A 26,900-nucleotide genomic window follows, 5' to 3' on the forward strand; every position below is an offset into this window, starting at 1 on the left:
CAGGGTAGTGCTTGTTCAGTGAAGCAAGTTTCTTCAAGTTCAGTTTTTAAAAATGGCATAATTCAGCTGGGCGCAGTGGCTTATGCCTGTAATCCCAGCACTGTGGGAGGCTGAGGTGGGTGAATTGCTGGAGATCAGGAGTTTGTGAACAGTCTAGCCAACATGGTGAAACCCTGTCTCTACTAAAAATACAAAAACTTGCCGGATGTGGAGGCACGCACCTGTAATCCCAGCGACTCAGGAGGCTGAGGCATGAGAATCACTTGAACCCTGGAGGCGGAGGTTGCAGTGAGCTGAGATCACATCACTGCACTCCAGCCTGGGCAACAGAGCAAGACTCCGTCTCAAAAAAAAAAAAAGCATAATTCTGAAGCATAGTTATTAATATTTTAAAACTTTTAAAGTTTGAGACAAAATTTCTTCTAAGAATAAAAGCCACTTTTCTGATTGTTGAATTTTTCAAAAATAATTCTATTGATTAATTTATGATCTTGTTTCACTTCTAATTAAAAATGCAGTCAATTTAGAGTGTCAAACATATATTTTATTGAAATTAGAGCATTTTAAACTTGAATGGCTTTGAATACTAGCTTTCTGAGGAAAACTGACAAATTACCATTAAAACATTTCTAAGAAAGAAAAATTTCTATTTTCAATTGGCCCAATATCTTGTTTTATCAGCAGGCAGTTATAGATCATTATAAATAGATTTTTTTCTCTCCAGAAGAAGGGTAGTATGGATATCTCCTGATTACTTTTTCTTTCCTTTCTTTTTTTTCTGTTTGTCAGGAGCTGGGGTCTTCTCTGTCTCCACCCACATGGCAGCTTCCTGAGCAGCCAGAGCTTCCAGTTTTAGGCGCTCGGCTTCCAGCAATTTGTTTCTGTACTCTTCCCGGATGTTGAAGATCTTCTGTCGGGCTTCATCTAAGGAGTCCTGTTCCAAAGCAAAACCCCAAACAAGTAAGTTCCACTGATAAAGGCTTATACTCCCAGAAAGAAAAAATGAAATTCCTTGACCTTGTCCTTATGCCCGTATATTCATATGCAAAATTATTAAAGATGAAAATTAGTACATGGTCTCAAAAGCTTATCAATACACAAAACATAGCAACAAAGGGATTTTAACACAGCATGGCAAATAAAACATTTGTAGGAAAAATAGTCAAAGGTAAAGAAAAGCATACATATTTTGCCAAAGGTATTCTCTGTTTAAATTAGTTCAAATGCAATCTATATAAAATAATAAGAAGTCCAATTTCGCTTGCAAAGTAACTGTGCTCAAGAAATGACTAGTTCCCCACATGTATTCTATCACTGACAAAATATATCTGGACTGTACCTGAGGAAGCTCCAAAAACAATGGCCCAATCCATTGGTTACTATGTTCTTGACAGTTTGACTTTCATTTTCACCATTTCGGCAAAACTGTATTCATCAAGGACACCAAGGACTTATATGTAGCTAAAGCCAAGGTCATTTATTGTTCTTATTCTTGCTTAACCACACTCGCTTCTCCTGGGTTAACTGACTTCATGTAGCTCCTAAATGGTCTTCTATCTCACCAGCTGCTCCTATTCAGTCACCTTTGCTGCTTTCTCCTTTTCTCCTTCATCTTATGAAGTGGCAGTGGCCACATTGTTTACTGTTTCAATAATATAATTAAAGAATAAGGATTAAAGCACAGATGCTGCCTAAAAAGACCCTTCTAGAAATGACTGCCTTGTCTTCATCCTTGAATGAATCAATAAATTTTCCATGTTTTTTGCAACCAGCTTAATTTTTGAGATGTTGGAAAAGCTGAATGTCAGAATCAGACTTCCCGAAGCTTTTATGATGAACAGTACTGTATCTACCATAATAAAACTGCATTGACTAAACCAAATGCACAAGTACAAGATGATAGTAGTAACACATTAAAAAGAGAGAGAAAGAGACAGAGAAAGAGAATGATCGGGAGAGAGACATTTTAAGAAGTTCGTGTAAATCAGTTTAATATACATCGGTAATCCCTTGAGGAAGGAGGACAAAACATACTCATTCTCCTATCTGATAAGAAATATATTAATGATCATGTTTCTCTTAAAATGGCTTCAGTCAAAGCTAGGGCTATCTCTGTATCTCACACATAAATGAAGGGTCTGAATTCAAAGCTGTCTGAGTTAGTATTTTTTCTCCATTTCCTCTCCATCTGCTGCATTTACTTGATTATTACACACAAAAACCACAAACAGCAATCCTGAAATTCCCTTTTGTTTTCTAATTTAATTTAAATTATTTCCCACAAGATAAATTGAACTTACACAATTTTAATATTCATTCATTGATTTACTGATTCATTTATTAGACAAACTTTTACGAAGCAGACATTCCTCTGAAGCTTTGGGGACCTAACAGTGAATCTAAACAGAGTATCTGTCCACATATAGTCATATTCTAGCAGAGAACAATAAAAAACGAAAGCATAGTATTTATAATATCTCTATATTTTCATATACCAATAAATAAATGCACATGCAGGATAAGTGCTTTAAAGAAAAAAGGTTAGGCACGGTCACACAAATTTTGAGGGTACTAATTTTGAAAGAGCTGCTAGTGAAAATCTCTCTACTACGTGACACTAGATGAGAGATCTCATAAAAGGAAAGTCTCTGGGGAAAAGAATATTCCAGGAAGAGAGAGGAGTGAGGTCAAAGGCACAGAGGTGGGAACATGCCTTGTTGTTAGTGGAGAGGCAAAGTCAGCTTGGCAAACGCCAAAGGAGCAAAGGAGGCAAGAACGATCGATAAGAACATCAGAGAGGAAAGCTCTGGAGGTCATAATCAAGATTTTGGCTTTTTCCATAATGAAATGTAAAGACATTAGGGAAGTGAAATGATTCCACCTTCATTTTAAATATGCATTGTGATAACCATTAGTGTAATCCACAAAATATTTCTGGTTATCTTCCAGGTACCTGGAAGCAGTGCCCTCCCTCTTTATTAGTTTGCTGGGGCTGCCGTAACAAAGAACCACAAACTGGGTTTAAACAACAGAAATGCATTGCCTCACAGTGCTTGGTGCTACAAGTTTAATACCAAGGTGTCAGTAAGGAAGGTTCCTTTTTTGAAGCTGTACGTGACCATGTGACTTGCTGTGGTCAGTGAAATGTGAGTGCAAATGAATGTGCCATTTCTGGGTAGAAATAGTCAACAGCCCATGCAATTCCCCATGTTCTCTTCCCTTGTTGTGATAATCATGGTAGAAGTGTCTCTATGGAAGCTCCTTCAGCCTGGGTATCTTGATAAATAGAGGGATGCTCTATTGAACCACATTGGACACAGAGCTAGAATGAGATCTACTGTGTTACTGTTTTTAGCCAGAGTTGGCAAACTAAGGCCTGTAAAGTAAATCTGGCTTATTTCTTGTTTTTCTAAGTAAAGTTTCATTTATTTTAGTATTCTCCTATTTATTTAGGTATTATGTGTGATTTTGTGTAAAAAATGGCAATGTTGAGTAAATGCAACGTAAATACTTACTGTTTGGCCCTTTATAGTAAATAAGTTTGCCAAACACTATGTGAGGCCGCTGTGACATTGGCGTTTTTGTTAGCATAGGATAAACCTAGTTTGTCTTGATTGGTACAATTGTTTTGGTGGCAAAGCAGAGACTACTTTGTGGAGGGGCAAAGACAGAAGCAGTTAGGTCAGTAACTGGGCTGTTGCAATCCCCTGAATAAGAATGACAGGTTGGGCTAGGGTGGTGGGAACAGAGATAGTGAGAAATCATCATATTTTGGATATATTTTCAAGGTAAAGTTGAGAGGTTCTGACAATGGATCATCAGTGAGGGGTGAGAGAAGTCAAAGATGTCTGCACAGTCTCTGCTTAAGCAACTGAAAGAATGCAAATGATATTGACTGAGATGGAAGATCTTGGTGCAGTGACATGTTTGTGCTGAGATGGGAAGGAGGGCAAGCATTCTTGAGTTTGGATTTAGAGACATTCTGTTTGAGGTGCCTATTGGACAAACGAGAAGAGATCTCAAATGGGCACATTCCTCACATGGGCCATTACTGGAAATGACAGTCTCACCATAGCTAAAATAGGATGTCCTATAGGCTTTAGTGTCTTTTGGAATGTGTAGGGGTGTGTGTGTCTGTGTGCTGAAGGGAAGAGGGAGAAAAAAAATTCTCATTATCCACGTTATCCATAGCAGGAACTTCTCCATATACATTTATTGAATTTCCCATTTTCTAGTATGATACTCCCATTTTCATAGTCTTCCACAATGTAGAAATCCTTTTTTATTTGTTGCCATCTCTAACTAAAGGACATCTATTCTTCTGCTGGGGTGAAGGGATGACAATAATCTGGATGCAAAAAGTTGAAGTGTTGATTTGCGATCCCTAAATAGCCTTAAGATGAACAAGCCCAACTATTTTCATCTTCCTCCTACTTCACATTTACTTCCTAACATATCTAGTGACACCACTTGCTGAGCCTTTTGGGGATTCTGTAGGAATTCTATGGAGCAAATTGGCTTATTAACAATCTTCCCACTGTCAGTTTAGGATTTGTGAGTCTCAAGTCAGTTAATGTGATCTTCATCCAGTCATTTTCCAACTTGAACAAATAATTGTGTTGTTTTCTCTCCTGTGCTTCCCATCTTTGAGAACAGACTCGCAATATTGCATTTTAGGGGAATTTTAGGGAGGGAATGTGATGAGATGTGTAGAATCAATTTGTGACGTTTTCCTAGACGTTGTGAATCATAGAAACCTGTGTTTTCAAGACTTATTTCTAAACAAGTATGATTTAATTATATAATTTCTTTTAAATATTATGAAAGAATTTGCCAACTATAATTTATGTATGTACTCTTAGACTCACCTGCATTTCCTTATACATATCCAGGACTTCATCCTTTAACTTTAACCGCTCTTCTTGGTCACTGTTTCTAATGCTAAGGACTCTAGTCCTATACTGTCGAAACTGATGAATTTCTTCTGCCTTTTGCATTGCCTGCTGCTGATTCAGTTCATCCGTTTGCAGCAGAGGATCTGCATCTGTTTTCCTTGATACAAAATTATCAAGAGATACAAATTTTCACTTGGGAACTCTGGAATAAGCTTAGACCACAAATAATTTCAAATCATATCAACAGTGTGGTGGTCTGAGTCAAATAAAACATTAGGGATAGAAAAAATAAATGTTTACTTTCTAGATATCCTATGCTCCATTTATTAAGTCACTGGTATTTTGGGAAAATATTTTGGAGAATATCAGTAAATTTGGATTCATCACTTGATGAGGTGATTGTGAAATCTGTATTCAAAACTATGAGAATATCTTGTAGGTTTTCCTTTTGAATTTATGTAGCTAAATAATTTTGACAATGTTTTCAAACATAAAAATGCTTATAAATATGCATAATATATCTCTGTTAATCCTATCATCTAGTTGTTAAAATGGAATCTAATTAAATAATGGCAGCAGGTGTGATGGGAATTTTTTGTAGCTCATCTCACCTTAATCAGTCCTCAAATTAAATCTTTACAGAAAACATTTAAATATTTTAATAATTGACTTAACAAAACATTGGCATATTTGAGATTTAAAATTATGTACTTCTAAAAGTTTAGGCACATTGAGGATATATTAAGCATTGAATTTCAAATTTTCAGTCATTTAGCAACTGCATATTGTTAATGTTTCCAAAATTCCATGAACACAGTTGTCTGCATCAATCATGTTTATGAAAACTTACCGTACATATTGGCTTAAATCCATAAATTCTAGTGCTTTCCGAATAAGTCGTGGAGATGTTTCCAAAATTGTTGGAGATCGTGAATGAGGTCCCATTTCTTTAAAAAAAAAAAAAAAAAGAACCACACACACAACAAAAAGAACTTTAAAAAATAATCAATAATGGCTAACTAAATGAATATATCTCATTTTAATTGAAAATAATATTTTCTGTTGAAAAACAACCATTGATTAGGCTTGTCTTATTTAATATAATGTTAATAATATATAATTATATATTTATATTTTATGTTTATCCTCTAGCTGGTGTTACTATGCTTTTAGTTAAATGAAGGAGATGACAAAATTAAAAAATTAACAAAATGCTATTCTATTCACAGATGAAGGAGGAGTAGTCTCCATTAATAAGAACAAGTCTTAAGTTAAGTTACAAAATTTCATTACAAGTTAAATGGCCCAGACTGGGCTATGCCTGAATGCTACACCAAGTATTACTGGGATTAGGATATGAACAGATTTTTTACATATTTATACTGAAATACTGAAAACAGTAATTTACCTTCAATAAACTTATAGTCCAGTAGAGTAGGCAATATATAAAAGATAAACACTGAAAATCAAATTAGCAGCAGCTTTTAATCCATAGACCAATAGTGAGCCCACAAGAACAGATTTCAGAGACTGCAGAGTCTAGGTTATTAACTTTTCAGCATTTCTAGACCACTGATTTTTTTTTAAACTCATACCGAAGTATGAGTTTACATACTCATGAAGAATTTTACATACATAAAATTCAACCATTTTAGGGGTCTAATTCAATACTTCTTTGTAAATTTAACAAGTTGTGTGACCATCAACAAAATCGAGTTTTAAAACATTTTATCATCCAAGTAAGATCTCTCTTGTGTCCTTTAATAGTCACTTTGTATTCTCACCACAAACTCTGGGCAATCATTAATCTATTTATGTCTCTATAGATTTCTCTTTCCTGGACATTTCATGTCAGTAGGAGTGGATTACTGGGTCATATGGAAAAATTATTTGACTCTTAGAGAAATTGTCAAACCATGGTGTTTTGATCATTATTTTTAACTTTATGACCAATTCTGAAATTACATCGTAAAAATCTCTTCACTTGGTTCATTTAAAAAAAAGAGTTTATTTTTAAAAGTAGTTTTAGGGCTAGGTTCATTGGCTCATGCCTGCAATCCCAGCACTTTGGGAGGTTGAGGCTGGTGGATCACAAGGTCAGAAGTTCAAGACCAGCCTGGCCAAGATGGTGAAACCCCATCTCTACTAGAAATACAAAAATTAGCTGGGCGTCATGGCAGGCACCTGTAATCCCAGCTACTTAGGAGGAGGCTAAGGCAGGAGAATCGCTTGAAACCAGGTGGCAGAGGTTGCAGTGAGCCGAGATCATGCCACTGCACTCCAGCCTGGGTAACAGAGTGAGACTGCATATCAGAAAAAAAAAAAAAGCAGTTTTAGGTTTAAGGTTCACAGTAAAATTGAGAAGAAAGTACATACAAAGATATCCCATATCCCCCTTCCTTGTACACACACACAGCCTCCCCAATTATCAACGTCCCCTACCAGAGTGGTACATATATTACACAATCACACCATCTGCAAACAAATAGTTTTCTTTCTTTCTCCCCAATCAGTACATCTTTTTAGTTCTTTTTCTTGTCTTATTATACTTTCTAGGAGTTCTCGTACATGTTGAAAAAGAGTAGTAAGAGAGGACATCTTTGGCTTGCTCCTGATCTTAGCGGGAAAGCTTCTAGATCCTCTTTTTTTTTTTTTTGAGACAGAGTATTGTTCTGTTGCCAGGCTGGAGTGCAGTGGCATGGTCTCAGCTCACTGCAACCTCTGCCTCCCAGGTTCAAGCAATTCTCCTGCCTCAGCCTCCTGCGTAGCTGGGACTACAGGCGTGCGCCACCACGCCCAGCTAATTTTTCTATTTTTAGTAGAGACGGGGCTTCACCTTGTTGGCCAGGAGAGTCTCCACCTCTTGACCTCCTGATCCACCTGCCTCGGCCTCCCCAGTGCTGGGATTATAGGCGTGAGCCACCATGCCAGGCCCTGATCCTCGCCATTAATCCTGTTAGCCATAGTTTGTTTGTTTGTTTTGTAGAAAGTCTTTATCAGGTTGAATAAGTTTCCCTCCCACTTGGATATTCTTTTTCAAAATAATTTTGGCCATTCCTGGTTTTTTGCATTTCCATATAAGTTTTGGGATTAGCATATCAAATTCTATAAAATGTCTACTATGATTTTGATAGAGATTACACTGAATTTATAGATCAATTTGAGGGGTATTACTATCTGAACAATAATAGGTCTTCTAGTCCAAAGTATAAACAATCTCTTTATTTAGATAATTAAAAATTTCCTTTAGTGATGTTTTGTAGTTTTCAATACATAAATTCTGTACTTGGTTAAATTTATTTCCATGTATTTATTATTGATGCTGTTGTAAATAAAACTGTCTTCTCAATTTCAATTTTGGTTGTTCATCAGTAATATGTAGAAATAAAAATGATTTATGTTTACTGACCTTACATCATGTGACCCTGCCAGACTCGCTTACTCATTTTTTTTTCCGATTCCTTAGAATTTTAGTATATAGGATAGTGTTGTCTGAGAATACAGTTTTACTTCTTCATTTCTAAGATTGAGGTGTTTTATTTCTCTTTCTTGATTGAACTAGCAAGAACCTCCATTAAAATGCTGAATGTTAAGTGGTGACAGTAAACATGCTGCCTTGTTCTTGACCTTAGGCTGAAATTATTCAGTTGTTCATCAGTAAATATGATATTTACTTCAGGTTTTTCATAACTATCCTTTATCAGTCCGAGGAAATCCCCTTGTATTACCAGTTTGTGAGTTTTCTTTCTTCTTTTCCTTCTTCTGTGTGTGCATTATGTCATATACATTTGGACATTATAAGCTCAATAATATAGTTTTATAATAATTATTTGTTAAATAAGTAAAAAATGGAAAATCTATTTATACTGTCTTCTAAAACTTACCTACGTAATTACTTTTCTTTGTGGGTGTGAGCTGCCTTTGGATGTCACCCTCTTTCAGCCAGAAGGACTTCCTTTAGTATTTGTTTTAAGGCAGATTATCTGGAAACAAATTATTAAGCAAGCACAAACTAGTGCTTGTTTATTGTGAACGTGTTTAAATTTGCCTTAATTTTTATGAATTTTCTTCACTTTCTTTGTTTTCTCTTTTAAAATTTTTTATTCCATCTTATTTCTTTAGGCCTACTTTATTACTTTCTCTCCAACTTGGTTTTTATTTTCACTGCTGAATCTCCAGCTATTTAGTTGTTTATTTATTTTTAGTAGGTTTTTTGGGAACAGGTAATGTTTGTTTACATGGATGAATTCTTTAGCGGTGATTTCTGAGATTTTGGTACACCATCACCTCGGCTGTACCCGATGTGTATAGATACCACATTTATACGTATATATACACACACACACATCTATGTATATATATGTGTATATACATATATCATATTTTCTTTATCTACTCGTTGGTTGGTTGATGGGCATTTGGGCTGATTCCGTATTTTGCAGTTGCAAATTGTACTGCTATAAACATGCGTGTGCTAGTATCTTTTTCATATAGTGACTTCTTTTCCTTTGGGTAGAGTAGTGGGATTGCTGGATTAAATGGTAGATCTACTTTTAGCTCTTTAAGGAATCCCCACACACTGTTTTCCATGGTGGTTGTACGAGCTTACATTCCCACCAGCAGTGTAAAAGTGTTTCCTTTTCACCATATCCATACTCACATCTATTAGTTTTTGGTTTTTTGATTGTGCCATTCTTGCAGGAATAAGGTGGTATCATATTGTGGTTTTGATTTGCATTTACCTAATAGTTAATGATGTTGAGCATTTTTTTTCACGTTTGTTGGCCATTTGTGTATCTTATTTTGAAAATTGTCATTCATGATCTTAGCCCACTTTTTGATGGGGTTATTTGTTTTTGTTTTTCTTGCTGATTTGAGTTCCTTGTAGATTCTGGATATTAGTCCTTTATAGAATGCATAGTTTAGGAAGAATTGCTCCCACTTTGGGGGTGTCTGTTTACTCTGTTGATTATTTCTTTTGCTGTGCAGAAGCTTTTTAGTTTAATTAAGTCCCATCTATTTATCTTTGTTTTTGTTGCATTTGCTTTTGGGTTCTTGGTCATGAGTCTTTGCCTAAGCCAATATCTAGAAGGGTTTTTCTGATGTTATCTTCTGGAATCTTTATGGTGTCTGGCCTTAGATTTAAGTGTTTGACCTGCCTTGAGTTGATTTTCGTATAAGATGAGAGTTGAGGATCCAGTTTCCTTCTTCTACATGTGGCTTGCCAGTTATCCCAGCACCATTTGTTGAATAGCATGTCCTTTACCCATTTTCTGTTTTGTTTGCTTTTTGAAGATCAGATGATTATAAGCAATTGACTTTATTTCTCGGTTCTTATTGTGTTCCATTGTCTTTGCTATTGTGAGTAGTGTTGCAATGAACATTCACATGCATGTGTCTTTAAGGTAGAATGATTTATATTCCTCTGGGTGTATACCCAGCAATGGGATTGCTAGATCAAATGGCTGAACTAATTTTGATTCTTTCTAAGATACCTTCTTTTCTGCCTCGGTTCGAAACAAGTAGAAAAATAAAGAGTAAGGTTATACTATTGATCCAGGTTTAATCAGAGGATGTAGCTTGATGTGAGAGACAAATGGGCTATGATCACCCAGAGCTGAGTGACTCTTCCAGCACAGCCTAGGAAGTGTTCTCAACTGAGGGAGGAGCAGTGCTTCCATGGGTACCCTAGTTTATTCTCTCCAAATGCATTGATAGGACATTTAGTTCTCTTTAAGACAGAAGAAGTTGAGGAGTTACTTAAAAATTATCCTTCCTCGTGGAAACCAGGAGTGTGGAAAGGCATTTTCCTTTGATCAGGGATTTAGGTTCAGTTTAGTGAACAGATATGAATCCGTATGGAAATGAATCAAGTCAGGGTTACTTGTGCACCACTGAAAATTGCTCTTTTTCAACGTTTAAAATTTGCTATTAAAATTTGTTATGAGAGATAAAAAGAAAATCTGTCACGTAGTATGCTACAGATAACACACAAAAAAATCTGTGTTTAACAACAAGTGTATGTGTGAATGCTGGCATTTTATTTTTTAGCATTTGTAGACACAGAAGACCTATACACAGAAAAAATATAAATGCAAATTTGTGGGTGGAGTTTTGCCCACTTTTATCTTTTGGTTAAAGTATTTAGTAATCAGGTCCTTGAGCAAATTCCCAACTGTGTTAAGTAAAATGAAAATCTGTAAACCCAAAAGACGTCTTTTTCCACTTTTATAGCCCTAGCTGTCACTTACGTTTAAGTTAAATTTTTTCCACAATTTTTATTTGAAAATACATGTTTATCTTACAAATGACAGCATTACTTACTAATGTTTTCCTTTCGCGTGCTCTGCTCGCGCTCTTCCTTCCCTGGTGAAGACGCTGTTCCACTTTTGCTGCTCGTGGATTTTGCCAGATCCCTCAAGCCCTTGGTCAGTTGCCACTTCTTCCACACTGCACTCCCTGATCCTATTTGTGGCTCTGAACCCTCAGAATTCTTTGAGTCTGGCTCTTTTACCCCACTTGCAGGCATTTCTATTACAACATCACATATGCATTACTGAAAAAGCTTGCATTCCATGAAATCGCATGCAAAAAGTAACAGGGCTTGATGATTGGAGCACAGATTTAGAGCAGATGACTCAAAAGCTCTGTAACTTCTAACCAGAGTACCAGTCAAAATAACTGTCACCCTAGAAGGGTGACCCAAGCAGGAAGTGTGTCTGGAAACTGCCTCCATATATTAAAATGTTGCATAAAAATCAAGACTTTTAGAAGTTAGGATGATATAAATGGAAATGGGATATGCAAATTATTAGGGCTGCTGTGAAGGTGGGCCCTGGAGGAAGTACAACCAGCTCTACGCTGAGAATGGTTCATAATAGATGGGGTGTTCCTCTCTGCAGGGGGATCCCTGTATACAAATATTTATTTTAAATTGTCTTAAAATCGAGCTGAACAGAACTCTTTCTTGTGAAGTCATAAAGCTGGGAAGTCTTTTCTTGATACTCTGATTCTATTCAGTGCTCCAGATCCCTAGCCTAGGAAAAACTGTGTACAACCTACCACAATTTCCACATTATATGTAGACAGACATTATTTTCCTATATATCAATTGCAGGTGACCAAATTCATGTTATATTCTGCACTGAATGAAAGGTGACAATAGGAAAGGACTTAAGAGCATGAAGAAATGTTGAAATAAAAGGCAGACATTCAGTAGTCAAAAGTTAATTCCTTAAAAGTATTATTAAAGTTGATGCATCCCTAGAGCAAGACTGATTGAGAAAAAAAAAAAAGAGGTAAAAAGGAGACTTATTCTGGTAAGTTGAACTTACATAAAATAAACACATTTCTTATAAAATGCAGTTTACTATTCCAGACACAGTAAGAAATAAAACAACTAAATAGTGAGACATACAGGGTACATATGAGTCTAAAATGAAGTTCAAGAATAGGTGAAATTATTTGAGGGTGATGGAGGTCAAGCTAGTTGTTACCTTGAGGGAGGAAATGACTTGGAAACAAATGAGGAGGACTTTCAGTATGCGGTGTTTCCTATCTTGATTTATACAGTGGCTACTGAGTGTATTCACATGCAAAAATTAATCGAGCTGTACAGTTAAAATTTGTCCCTTTTATTGTGTGTATGTTCTATGACAGGGTGAGGCTCTCTGAGCCCTGTTCTCAACTAGGCCTTGTACTTGATCTGCTAACCCCAGTTTTAGTAAAAAAAAATCCTGCTAAGTCAGTTTATCCAGAATCCTTCCACCCTTGAAATCTAATCAAGTTCCTCTTTCCTGACCCTTGATACCTAACCAAGTTCCTCTTAGTAATTTACCATCTACTCCCTCACCTGGACTGTTGGTTTAAAATCCCCACATGTTCCTGTTGCATCTACAGTTGAATTCGATCTCTCTCCCCTACTTCAGTAATCTGGAATTAAGTCTTTTGGACATTTTTAATGTATCCAGTATAATATTTTTTACACATACATTAAAACAAATATAAAAAATAATAATACATCTACAGCCTAAAGGACAGGAACTGAATCCTATTCACTTTTGTTTTCCTTGTATTACATTAGAATCAATCAGAGGAGTGAGTACTTGAGGAGTTAGAAATATTTTAAATCCCAACTTCATCACTTTTGAGATGTATGACTTAGGAAGAATAAGGTTGCTCTCTGAGCTTTGGTCTCTTTATCTCCAAAATGGGAAGAGTAAGTGATACATGCCTCATAGTTGCTATAGGTTAAAGTGAGATAATAAATGTAAAATGCTTTGCCTATCCCAGGATAACAGACTTAGGATGGTATTTGCTATTCACATGTTCATATGAACAGTTAAGAGATATTATGTTTATAACAATTATTGAATTACATTGCTGAATATATTAAAATGTAAAAGCATGATTTAGGATGTGAATGCCTTCTGCCTCCAAGGACACCCCAGTGTGGCGATAGGTGCAGTCAGTCAGGTAGCTGAGAGAAGACACTGGCATCCTGAAGCGGCTGTCTGCAGGCTAATTCTGTCTCTGGCTCTGAACTTAGAATATTACTGAGGGTCTCTGGTGCCTGTGTCCTTATTGACAAATTAGAATAATATTATAATATATACTTACATGGGTTGATATGATTATGACTTCTTCTTATTATTTATGATTATTATTAGAAAGTACAAGATTTATAGTAGTAGACCTACCTTCAAGTTTTATATTGCTACTTTCTAACTAGGTTGCATCATTCTTTCTGGTTTTATCATTTCTTAAATGGAGAAAATCATATCTACTTGCACAGTGTGTATGGGGCGGGGAGATGTAGTTCTTAATTGGGAAATGTGTGAAAGTGATTTGAAATGGAAGCACTGTTCATATAGTTATCTGAAATTGTGTGACCTTTTATAATCCCCAAGAAAAGAGATTCTGAAATGTCTCCTTTTTGCCAAGCATAGCCCACTGATTATTTGTTAAGAAGTGCAAGTCACAGCTCTGTGCTCTGAGGCGGCTGGGGCAGGATTTACTGACCTTCTTCCGTTGGTTTAGTTTGGCTTGCAGATATAGGCGGACTCTCAGCATCAGATGCTTTCTTAATGAACCCGCTAAGGTAATGCAAACGAGCCTGAGAAGCCTAAAGAACAAACATGCACAGCTTTTTAAAAGCTCTTCAAAAGCAACAACCAGTACGGGTGATACATATAAATAATATTCAATCAAAAATGAAACAGGAAAATGTGAATTAAATAGGGCAGTCTAAATGAAGCAGGCCAGCTCTTCTTCATTATCAGATAAATTCTGAATCATCTATGATTTTGACAGTTATTTTTGAGAATGGATGAATAGGCAGCTGTAGAAAGACATTTCTGGGCGTACTGTCTTAGATGCAGTGGCTCCTGAATCTTTTTCATCTGCCCCAATAACCCTGAACTGTGTCATGAAGCACTTATATAATAATAGTGTCACTATGGCAATCACTCTTACAGCAAATAGAAAGGGGAGAAAGAGACTAGGTGTGTGTATTCCACAAGGGGGCAGCACGTGGTTATTAATCCATCTAAGGCTGTGCAAAGTGTAGTAAAACACATGCTAAACTTTTAGATGCTTTCTTATTTGGGGGTGTTGAAGGCAGATGTGCAGATAGCCAGGGCTATGTGAAAGAATGAGGTAATGCATAGTTTGGGCCTATAAGTGGCACCATCATGTGCTTTGTTTTTCCAAGTCCTTTGGGTAATCAGGAGGGTAACATTTTACAACGCGTCCAAAGGTGGTCTTAACGTATGGTTATTCAACGTCTGTCTGATAACATTTCAGATACCATTACTAAAGGATAGATTCTATGGTTTTACCAGCATGACAATTTTTTTTCAGAGCATGTCTAAGGAGGAAAAGTAAAAGATGACAGCTTTTCGAAGTCAAGTGACCTTGATTGCTCTTCCTGGCTCAGTTGACTCCCAGGCTTGTTTCATGGCTCGGATTTCATCTGCCCGTTCTGTATCCTTTCTCACTTCAAATAATTCTGACTCATTGTGTTCAGTGACCAGCCTCAAAATCCAGTAGGGTTTATTTGGGTCTTCTTGTTGAGAGTGAACAGTGGATGATATCTGATAAAATAAAATAAAAACTCTTGGGTTGCATGCTTTCCTACTTTCAAAAGGGTCTAGATTTTACCGTATGATATATAATTCCACTATTAGGTATTTATTAGAGATAAATGAGAAAATATATATTCCCAAAAGACTTGTACAAAAATGTTCATTGTAGTCTTATTCATAATAATACACACAAGAAACCAACATACATGTCTATCAATCGAGGAATGAATAAGCAAATTGTAATATAGCCATATAATTGGGAACTGCTTAATATTTAAAAGTAATAAGCTACTGACATAAACCACAGGCAGATATTATAGATAAAGAAGTTGAGCACAAAAGGGTACATCATCTTGCATGTCATTTTTATGAAATTCCAGAGCAATTTAGGCAAAACTAATCTATGGTGACTGAAAGATCAGTCGTTACCAGATGAGATGTAAGAATTAGAAAATTGAATGCAAGGAAGTTTGAGATAATTCCTGAGCTTACGCAAATAATCTATAATTTATATCTTGATAGGGGCATGGATTATGTGGTGAATACATGTGTCAAAAACTCACTGAATTTTACAGCTGCAATTTGTGCATTTCACTGTATGCAAATTTTCCTTAAAAACTGTATACATTAAATTCCAAATTGTACTTATGTGCATCTCTTCACCAAAATGAGAGCAGGATGGTTGATCATTTCCAGGTCTGTTTGTACTTGCTATATATTCATTATGAACATTAACAACATTTTAATGTCTCATGGGGTCACCTGCACAGACCATAGGCTGGGAGACAACTTTTACATAGGTGAGGCTCATAGGTGGCAACTGGGTAGGAAGAGAGGCCTGAAACTAATGTGTTTACATAGCACTTTACATAAGGCTGAGACTATGTCAATTATCACTGATCAATAATATAGTTGGGGAAGGGGGATTGGTATAACCACTGAATACAGTTTCCACCTGCAGTTTGGTTTCAGTGTTACCAAAATGACCTTGCTTTCTACAGTTTTTCCCTAATATTCTGGTGAGACTCGACTTTCACAAGTGGAAATTATTTTATTTCCTCCTTTTAACACAGAGTACATTAGCCTTTATAATTTTTAAAATTGCTTAATAAATGAGTTTATCAGAAACTTTTCTGGGATCAAATCTTGATCAGGAAAGGGAGCACTGTGAAGATACTAAGGGAGGTCTTCTTGTAGGAATCTATGGATTGGGTTAATCTTACTTTACTTCCAAGGGTAGACTTCAGCTAAGAAATAAAAGCCTTGAAATCTCTGGGAACCATTCCTGGAATCTAAACAACAAATCATCATGTCTTCTTATTTGCTAATTTTCCTTTATAGTCTATTTTTCTAATGGTACTGACATCCTCCTTGGCTATTCCTGCTGGAAACCTGAGAGATATACTTTGTTCCTTCTTGTTCCTTAACACCCACTTTGGATTGATAACTACACTCCACCTTTTGTTTTCTAGATAGTTCTTGGTCTGTCCTACCCTTCCATTCTTTTTTCCTGTTCCTGACACACTTTGGACTACTGAAGTACTTTCTTGAATTCTCTTCATCTCCAGTCTTTCCTCCTTTAAGTCCACACCCTTAAAAGCCATGAGGGTATCTGAAATGTAAATCTGATCATGTTAACGTGCTTCTTAAATCCCCCAAGTTCCAGTCCTGCTTAACCTAGGCATAAATGGTGGGAAGATTTGGTTCTCACAGGCATTTTGTTTAGAGTGCAGTGTTTTTAAGTAACTTGAAATTCTTTAGGCCTGTGCTTGCACTCCTCAAGTTTGCCATCCACATCCTCTTCCTTATTCTTCATCATTGCAATTTTATAACTGGCCCTGAAGGAGTTTAGACTCATGACCTCTGGACTGTGTATAGAGTCCCAGCCTTCCAGCGAAGCTTTAAGGCCCTCTTCCAGCTGACGCTTACTGGCCCCTCCAGCCTCATCTCTCATACTTGAATGCTTTAAAAAACCATTTTGAGTTGATTTTCATCTCATCATGTCTTTGCTTATTAACTTGGTTCCGAACTCAGTTCCTCCTGGAAGAGGCTAGATCACAACCTATCTTTTCTACACTGCACATACAACATTCAACATTGTAATTCTCAGTTTACCTTCGGTCTCCTCCATTATTGGACTGTGAATTCTTTTAGGGTTGGTACTAAACATATTTATCTTAGAAACCCAAGTGCCATGAATAGTGTTCTACATACTAAAGATTTAATTAATGGTTTTTGATACTGAACTAGAAAAGGGAGTTTGGGGAAGGTGTCCAAGGAATGTCTGCAAGGTATCTAGATGATTTCTGGAATCAGGAAGAAAGAATGTGTCACAGTTTTGTCCTCAGACGAGATAGGCAAATGGGCATCCAGTGAACCTAAAATCTTTAAGTGACTCCAGTGAAAAAACTTTACACCCACCTGAGGGTCAAAGCGAGGTGCTTGTTTTTCTTTGGCTGTCTTTTCTTTCTCAGAAGACTTTTCTTTGCCTTTCCTTGTTATTTTGGAAGTTACTGAAGATTTTTGTCCCTCACTAATAGTGTGGGAGTCTGGGCTTCCTAAGGTAATTAACTCCTCATATTTTTCACCATGAACTAGAGAGACATAAAAATAATAACTGGTAAGTCATAATATAACAATAAAATAGTTTCACAAGGGACAAGGGAATCAACTCAGGGAAATGTGGTTAAGCTGTCAGACTTGTATTTTTTAAAAAAACAGACAGATTTTTATAAAGGCCTGTTTGACTCCTTTTCATAAAATTTACATATAATTCATATAACATACACTCACCACTGATATGGATAAATCAGTAGGCTTTGGTACATTTATAAGACTGTGTAACCATCACCACTATACAATTTATTTCCAGTATGGATGCCTTTTATTCCATTCATTGCAATTGTGTTGGCTAATACTTGTAATACAATATTGAACTCATTTACTTGTGCTTTAATCTTTATTATTCCCTTACTTCTGCTTGGTTTGGACATAGTTTTCTCTTATTTTTCTAGTTTTCTAGTTTTTTAAGATGGAAGACAAGTTACTGATTTGTGATCTTATGTCATTGTAATATAAGCATTTGTAGCTATATAGTTCTTTCAACATCACTTTTACCACATCCTCTGGTTTTCTAAAATTCGTTCCTAAGAATTTCTCAGTTTCTCTTGTGATTTCTTCCTTCATTCATTGGTTAAGAGTATGTTGACTTAGTTTCACATATTTGTGAAATTCTCCAATTTTTTCTTATTGCTTTCTACTTCCTTTCAATTGTGACCAGAAAATATATTTGATTAATTTCCATAGTTTTACTTTTATTTAGGCTTGTTTTATTTATTTATATATGGTCTATATTGCAGAATGTTCCACATGCCCTTGAGAAGAGTATTCTGCTATTGTTGAGTAGAGGATTCTAAAAGTATCTGTTAGGTCAAATTGGTTTACAAAGTTGTTCACGCCTTCCATTTTCTTACTAATTTTTTGTTTAGTTGGTCTACTCATTATTAAAATTGGGGTATTAAAGTTTCCAACTATTATTGTTGAATTGTCTATTTTTTCTTTCAATTCTGTCAGTTTTTGCTTCACGTATTTTGAATTATGTTGTTAGGTTCATGTATGTTTATAATTGCTATATTGCTTGATGAAGTACCCAATTGCCATTATAAAATATCCTTTTTTGTCTCTATTAACATTTTTAATCTTAGACCCATTTTGTCTGTTATTAGTATAGCCACTCCAGATCTCTTTTGGTTACTCTTTTCATAGTATTGTTTTTTCCACTTTTTTCCTCTCAAACTATTTGTATTTTTGAAACTGAAGTGTGTTGCTTACAGAGAGCATATAGTTAGCTCATGTGATTGTTGGCCTTTTAGCCATTCTCTGCCTTTTAACTGGAGAGTTAACTTACATTTAAAATAATTATTAATATAAGATTTATGTCTACTTTTTTACTATTTCTTATAAACTATACCCTGTCTTTTTTATTTCTCAATTCCTCCACTACTGTTTACTGCCGTGACATTTTAATTTCCTTGTTTTTTTGTTTGTTTGTATACATTTTTGAGTTAGTTTCTTAGTGGTTGCTTGGGGATTATAATTAAAACCTTAATTTATAACCATCTAGTTTAGATTAAAACCAATTTAATTTCAATAGTATACAAAAACTTTGTTCATATATTTCTGTCCCCTTTATCTTATTATCACAAATTTCATCTTTATACATATTGAGCCCATCAACACAGATTTATGATCATTGCTTTAAGCTGTTGTCTGTTAAATCACATAGGAGAATACAAAGAGTGATAAGCAAAAAATACATTTATACTGACTTTTGTATTTATCTATGTAGTTTTACTGATGCACTTAACTTTTTTATGTAGATCCAAGTTACTGCCTAGTGTCTTCTTTTTGAGCTGGAATAACTTCCTCTAGTACTTTTTAGGGCAGGTTCATTTTCAAAACAAACTGCCTCAGTTTGTTTTCAAAATAAATTGAAAAGTATTTTCAGTTGTTGTTTTTCTGGGATATCTTAATTTCTCCTTTATTTTTGAATGACAGCTTTTCTGGGTATAAAATTCTTGGTTGATAATTTTATTTGCAGTTCTTTGAATATGTCTTCCCACTGGCTTCTGGTGTCCCTAGATTTTGATGTAAAACTTTGACGTTAAAATATTATTGAGTATTCTTTGTATGTGATGAGCCACTTCTCCCTTGCTGCTTTTAAGATTCCTTGTCTTTCTCTTTAGAGAGTTTTTTATGAGCTGTCTAGATCTGGGTCTCTGATTTGTGCTACTTGGAGTTTCTTTAACTTCCTGAATGTGTCAATTAATGTTTCTCATCAAAGCAGAACATTTTCAGCCATTATTTCTTCAAATACCCTTTCTGCCACTTTCTCTTTTTCTTCTCCTTCTGGAGTTCCCATTATATATATGCTGGTATGTGTGGTAGTCTCCCATAAGTCTCTGAAGAGCTATTCCTTTTTCCTCATTCTGTATTCTCAGACTGCATAATCTCAGACTATCTACCATTTTGTGGAGAAAGCTCTGCACAATCAGTAGTTTTGAGTCAGTTTTGTAAGTGGAGTCTTCCAGGAAATCATCTGTGGGAATTCACTCAGAGTGGTAGCAAAAATATTAAGGGAAAAATATTAAAGAAAGTTATAGAATGTAGTCTCAAATGCTTTTGGAAGGTCTCAGGGTTTTTTCCTATAGTTCTTGGCTAAAGGCAGCCTTGTCCCCTTAGCTAAATAAATTAGAGTAGAAACAAAGGAATGTGGGAGTTTACCTAACTAACTTGTTTATTCGTGTGGTCTTAACACTAACCTTTGAGCCAGATAGCCCTCTGGCAGGTGGGAAGGTCAACCAGGGATATTACCCAATAATGGTGTTTGCCTTAGGCATCCGGAACCTGTCCTTTGATCTTTAACCTCTAGTGGTGTTGATTCAAGCCTTTGTCAATTAAACTTTATGAAATAAATGCAAATCACACTGGCTAGTGGGGGCTTGTGGTTGCAACTGTTTACAGTGCTCTCCAGGGAGTCTGTGGGCAGCCATGGACCCTCAGCTGAACTGGCAAAGCATAATATCTGTGTGTCAATGTACTTTATTCATTCATAGCTGAGTCAGGGTCTGAAGGACAGGCCCCTGCAGGTGTTGACCCCAACAGTGGCACCCAGTGGAGGTGACCCTGACAATTATCAAACAAATCAAATAATGATAAGTGTTTGGGAATAAGACCTGGAAATAAATCCAACTCCATTTTACTTCTTTTGGCATAGCCAATATGTACCAGGAATATTGGCTGTTTTTTTTTTTTTTTAAAAACTACTGCTGAGCTGAGGAACAGGGACAAGTCAAAATGCCATAAAGTTTCTTGTTCTTACAGAAATCCAGCTGTTTTTCTTGAATAAACAATCCTCAGTTGCTATAGTTTCCAGAGTTCCAAAAAAGTTGACTGTCATAATTTTTTGCCAGGTTTTTCATTGCTTTTATGGGGTTACTAATTTTTGGAGTTCTTACTCTGCCATTTTTCACTGACATTCTCCAGGATTTATTTTCTGTCCAAACCTTCTGAGGATCTGTGTATGCTGTTTTTCTGAGCTAGGACCCTGGGACAGTGGAAAATTTCATATAGCCTGGAGACCTTGTCACACGTGCATGAAATTACAGAGCACTCTGTGGAGGAAGGTGAGATTACGTTCTAAGCAGCTCAGCTCTTGCTTGTAATGGGTAGGACAGATGAATATTGACTGATTAAAAAGTGAGTAAAAAGTTTACAGAAAGAGAATAAAGTTATCTAAATGAGAGGAAAGATAAGGCCTAAAATTAGAGATCCAGAAACAACCACAAGAGAAGAAGAAAAAAAAAAGAAAAACAAAGATTTTTATTAAAAAAACACATAGTAAAATCAACTTTTCTCAGAAACCCAAGATAGAAAGTCAGAGAGGCCACAGAGGACACTTTCCTGTACATTCTTTCACATCTTTTGTCAGCCATAAACTTCGGGGTGGCAGAAACACTGCCTTCACGGAAATGCAAACTCAGTGCTGCTGCTTTTCAGTCTCCTCAGGCCTCCTCTGCCTCCAGGCTGCCCTTCATCTGTATTTCAGAGCTCCATTTGTGGCCCACTTTAGATAAGCCAATCTCATAAAAACTGAGCTAGGATAACTCATTATTTTCAATTTGGGCTGCCAGACAAGTCTGTTACTAGTAATGCTGTCTGTATTTGTTGTCACAAAATAGTGCTGCCAATGCTGTGTTTAATGTAACACAACAATTCACAATTTTGGTGAATGTACAGATCATACAGATAACCTGTAAAATGCACATATTGAGGCCCACCCCTCAGAGATTCCAACTCAGTGGTTGGGTGAGGTGCACAGAAATCTGCAGTTTAAAATTTACCTCAAGTGATTCTGATACAAGTGGCCTGTAGGTTATACTTTGAGAAACACTGCTTTAAAAGTCTGTACAGTTTTCCCTTTTGTCAGAGAAGTGCTGCAAAAGGATGGGCTGAAGGGAAGAATGCCAATGGGTTAGGATTCAAAGAAGCCAAAAGTGCCCTCACAAGAGTGGTTCTCAAACTTCAGCCTATGTCATAATCACTTGAAGGGCTTACCACAGAACAGATTTCTGGGCCCCAACCCTAAAGCTTCTGATTTGGTAGGTCTGTGGTAGGGCCTCAAAATGTATATTTTTCACAAGTTTCCAGATGGTGCTGAGGCAGCTGATCCAAGGACGACACTTTGAGAACCACTGGTTTACTTTTAGAAAAGTATAATTACCTTTCTCCAACATGAAGGACGTTAACCTTATGCTCTATTAGCCCTTTCTAACAATTAAATATGGAAGTGGTGAGGGGAAATTATTGAAATTATTTATTTATTTGTTGAAAATAATAGTTATTGAATCTTTATTATGTTTCTTTCTTTTTTAAGTCCTAAAGCATCGTGGGACATATTCAGAGAAGTTATATAATTTACTCAAGTCTCCCAACTGATAAGAGCTGAATCTGTATTCAAATACAAGTTCAAAGGACCTGTCAGTCTCTTTCAAAACTGGAGTCTGGTAAGTCACCCCATTAGCAATGTAAAATAGTCATTGTTAATAACCCATATTTACCAATTGCCTGGTGCCCAGTAATTAGCTTCTTTAAAATTTGGGGACAGACCACCCTACCAGACTGCGAAGGGACTGTGAGCACTCTTATAAAGTGGAAGCTTGCCCTTCTGCCAGCAATCCCAACTGCTAAGAAGTGTTGCTGTGGGGAAAATCCTTTGGTCAAATAGTCAAATGACCAGGAGGTAAATTCTGGCTCAGCTGCTAAATAGGTTAACTTTTGTAGGTTTATTACATTCTTTGAGTATAAGTTTCCTTCTCTGTGTAATGGGGATATGAGCACCATACCCACAGAGCTTAAAATAATCAATATAGAGCATTTAAAATAGGATCCTATCTGGTACCATACACCCACTGGGTTTTTTAAATGCTTAACAAATGTCAGCTGAAATTGAATCTCAAACTGCCCCATGAAGCATTTCTGGGGCTTTCTTATGTTACTACACATAGCTTTTAGTGTTTGAGTAATACATTTAGGTGTATTTGATTCCACTGAAGTTAACATACTACAATATTTAAGTTTACATACACAAAATACCTACTAAAGTGTCAGGCACACAGCAGGCATGTGCCATCCTTCTTCTTTACATTCTTAATATATGGAATAAAATAATTTCCAAAATTTTTAATAGCAAAATTTGGGGTAACCTTTTCTCACATAAATTTAAGTTCTTCAAAGGCCAGAACATCATTCTATATCTCATTTTAAATTCCTAATTTCATCTAGCATATTGTTGAACTAATGATTTATATTTATTATCAGCTATTTAATATGTAAAGCTTCACAGGAAATACATATGTATTCGGAGTACATATAGCAATAAGATGCAAGAAAAAAATCTAATTTAAGAATTATGAAACATGTTACTTCACATTGCATATGTAATCAGAAGACCTCTAGAGGAAATGACCATTGGAATAAATTAATATACCCCTGGAAGAGAGGAAGTGCTCAGGGAGTATTTGTTGATGAAATGAACTCAAAAGGCCATTAATATTATGCCTTTAGGTCTCGTCTTACAGTATCTTCCATATATCCAGAACATAGTAGACAGAAATCTTCAGTGGACAACAAAACATACAAACTGTAAAAATTCAGTTTCGTTTTTACAATTAAAATTCAGTGCTTAGGTTTACATATGAGAAATAAAATCTGGTTAGGATTTGAAAATTTACATATTTCTAAGCTAGAATACTTGTTTAGAACAAAGTATACATTTATCAATTACAGTCATACTTGGTCAATATAAACAGAAAAGTCTCTTTATATATATAAATAACATATATAACATGTAATTAATAACATTGGGTTTCCTCAAAGACCTTGAATTGGCTACACCATGCATTCACTGTGCCAAAGAAAGAACTTCAGTATAATATTAATTAGAGTTAAAGGAATAGTGTTATAATCCTGCTAATAAAATTAAGTGAGACTTGAAACCAAATATTTTTGAGAATGACAAAGTTCATATTTGTTTTTGCAACTAGATTAGAACTTTAAAGACCCAGGCGAGCAACACAAAAACGTAACATATTGGCAAAAGGAATTTAAGCTCACGACACCAGTAATTGTACATGAAGGCAGGTGACATCACTAAGTACTATCTGCTCAAGGTTCTCCAGCCTTCTGTTTTCTTAAGTGACCATGAGACATCTCAGTAAGCAATTTTTACCAAAACTTAGGTATTAAAATATACTAAAGGTGGCACTGTTGCCTCATGTTAACCAGAGGCCAAGCTTTCTAAAAATTTATAATAGAAATATCCTAGGTTGTACTTAGCCATATTTCAGGCCTTAGTCTTTTTTGTCATGGGTTATAAAAGATGTGAGTTTTGAAAAAAACCAAATTATTTATTGTATTTTTCATATAAATTGTTGAGTTTAAATGAGTAAGGGCGGCAACACTGACTTTAGGATGAATATCAAATTTAACCTAGGTCAGCAGTGTACTAAAGAAAAAAAACAAACCCTTGACCAATTTCTTCTTGATATAAAGATTTATATTTGAAAAGTAAGCTGGCTGAGCATGGTGGTTCATGCCTGTAATCCCAGCAATTTGGAAGGCTGAGGCAGGCAGATTGCTTGAGGCCAGGAATTTGAGACCAGCCTGGCCAACATGGTGAAACCCCATCTCTACTGAAAATATACACATTAGCTGGGCATGGTGGCACACACCTTTAATCCCAGCTACTTGGGAGGCTGAGGTATAAGAATCCCTTCAGCCCAGGAGGAAGAAGTTGCCAAAAAAAAAAAAAAAGTTAGCTAAGTGGATAACTTAAAGACATTAGTAACTGAATTTTTCTATGTATGTAATTTTTCCATATGTGCAGTAACTGATAAGTGAAATATATCATACACTTCAAATTAGAGCAGGTAGATTTTGAGTTGTACATATAATTGATAAATAGCAGCTGACATATAGACATGCTTTAATTTAATCAAATTGACTAAGCATTTATAAACATGACATTAAAGACCTAATTATTCTGAATTTGAAAGCTGCTTGACTTTCAAGAAGATTGCCCGACAAAATATTCTTTCAAACAAAATTTTCCTACTTCATTTTAAATACAATTTAATTCTGAATTTCTTTGCTGCTTTTGAGCAACAAACATATTATGTAATGCAAGGTGTAATTTAATTTTAGCAGATGCTTATTCTCACATAAAATTTTCAAATGTGATATCAGGAAAGAAAACATAATTATTTCTGAAGACTTATTTTTTCTTTGGAATACATAATAATGATAATGCCATTTTGTTGAGTGTTCATTCATATTATTAATTTTGTACCATTACTCAATTCTACATATTTACATTATTCTATTTCATGAATTATACTGCTATGTTCATTTTGGATATTAATGTTTTTATTTATTTTTCCTCTAGAATCTTAATAGTTACCCATTACTACAGGGAAAAACATAATATGCGTCATATATACCTGATAGATGTCTTTATCTATATTACCTTTGTGTTCACTAAAATAATATAAAGACATCTATCAGAGGCGTAGTAAAGATATGAAACCAGAACTACTGTATATTATTATTTTTCCTCATTCAAAAGCCCTAGACAGAATTTAATTTCCATTAGAATTCCTAACGGTGCTACCCACTAGCTGTGTGACTGAGGGCAAGTTTCTTAAACTGTCTGTATCCAAGTGCCCTCATCTGTAAAATGACAGCACTGTAGTAATAACACCTACCTCATAAGTTTATTGGGAGGATTAATTGGGTCAATATATGTAAAGCCCTTCTTGGATTAATTGGGTCATACATGTAAAGCCCTTCTTGGTCTGGTTGGTATACCAACAGTATCACCACTACCACCAGTACTGTTATGACAATACAAATTGTTAGAAAGTATCTAAAGAGCTTACATGATACGGTGGAAGATTCTGGGCTTTAGGTAAATCAGACTTATGTTAGAACCTTCACTCTGCTCCTTCCTAGCTATGCAAACTCAGGCAAATTATTCATAGCATCTAAGGCTCATTTCATCTGTAAAATTGAGATGGTAATGACTACTCCCCAGAGCTTTTGTGAGAATTGAGAAGAATAAATGAAAACTACTAGGTAGAATAAGATGCACATAATAGCGCTCAAACAATTATAATTAGAATAATTAAACTCCTAGATCTCTCCAGAGTTTCTTTCTTGTTTATACAATTTAAAAGTATCATTTTTTTCTTGATTAAAATTGTATGTGCTCATTTAAAACTTCTCATTTATATATTTTTAATTAAAATTTGTCTTTAGATATTAAAATATAAATGAAAAAGTAAAATTACTAATAATTTCAACACCCAGAACTAATTACTTTAACATATTGGTATAAACGATCTTTATTTTTTTCTGAGTGTATGCCTTTCCTTCTCCTACCCCTAAATGTGTTTTTGAAGAGTAGTGGTAGTTTAGGGTCACTAATGTCTAATGTTATGAAGTTCTAACATTAATAATAATGAATATATGTGAACTAAAGTGAGAGAAAACATTTCTGATCTTTCCTCCCCACTATTCCTGATGTAGAAGGAAATAGGAATGGCCTTGAATAGTGAGCGACATGCAGACAGCTCTCCTTGTTTCTCTGTCCCTCATGTTCTCTATCTTCTCTAGCAGGACTCAGTCTCTCTTTAGGCACCTCTGAAGCCCAGTAAGTGGTCCTGTGAGTGATGTGAGTCCAGCACTGGCTCCTGGATACAGCCTGAGACATATTGTCCTTCTTGCTACTTCTAAATCCAAGGCAAAGCTTTATTTTCCATACTTGGTATCCTTCAAGACTTTCTTGCATGATACAAGCTAT

General features: G+C 35.6%; 1 protein-coding gene across 5 annotated transcripts in view; it reads right to left on the reverse strand.

Annotated features, from left to right (window-relative positions):
- Positions 1-528: 528 nt before the first annotated feature.
- The window catches only part of ADGB (androglobin), a 212,328-nt gene continuing 185,956 nt past the window's right edge, over positions 529-26,900 (reverse strand). For 4 of the 5 annotated variants that reach the window (XM_012452674.2, XM_012452684.3, XM_012452667.3 and 1 more), the window contains 7 exons: positions 17,402-17,574; positions 14,810-14,989; positions 13,917-14,019; positions 11,220-11,426; positions 5,746-5,842; positions 4,869-5,052; positions 529-934 (listed from right to left, as the gene is read on the reverse strand). In XM_012452674.2, the coding sequence (XP_012308097.2) occupies positions 752-934; positions 4,869-5,052; positions 5,746-5,842; positions 11,220-11,426; positions 13,917-14,019; positions 14,810-14,989; positions 17,402-17,574 (1,127 nt within the window). In that variant the 3' untranslated portion in view covers positions 529-751. The remainder of the gene's footprint in view (positions 935-4,868; positions 5,053-5,745; positions 5,843-11,219; positions 11,427-13,916; positions 14,020-14,809; positions 14,990-17,401; positions 17,575-26,900) is intronic. The other variant, XM_012452694.3, reaches the window with a different exon arrangement.

This window comes from Aotus nancymaae, unplaced genomic scaffold, assembly GCF_030222135.1.
Source record: "Aotus nancymaae isolate 86718 unplaced genomic scaffold, 86718_ANA_hifiasm-v0.15.2.pri h1tg000040l, whole genome shotgun sequence".
Lineage (NCBI taxonomy): Eukaryota > Metazoa > Chordata > Mammalia > Primates > Aotidae > Aotus > Aotus nancymaae.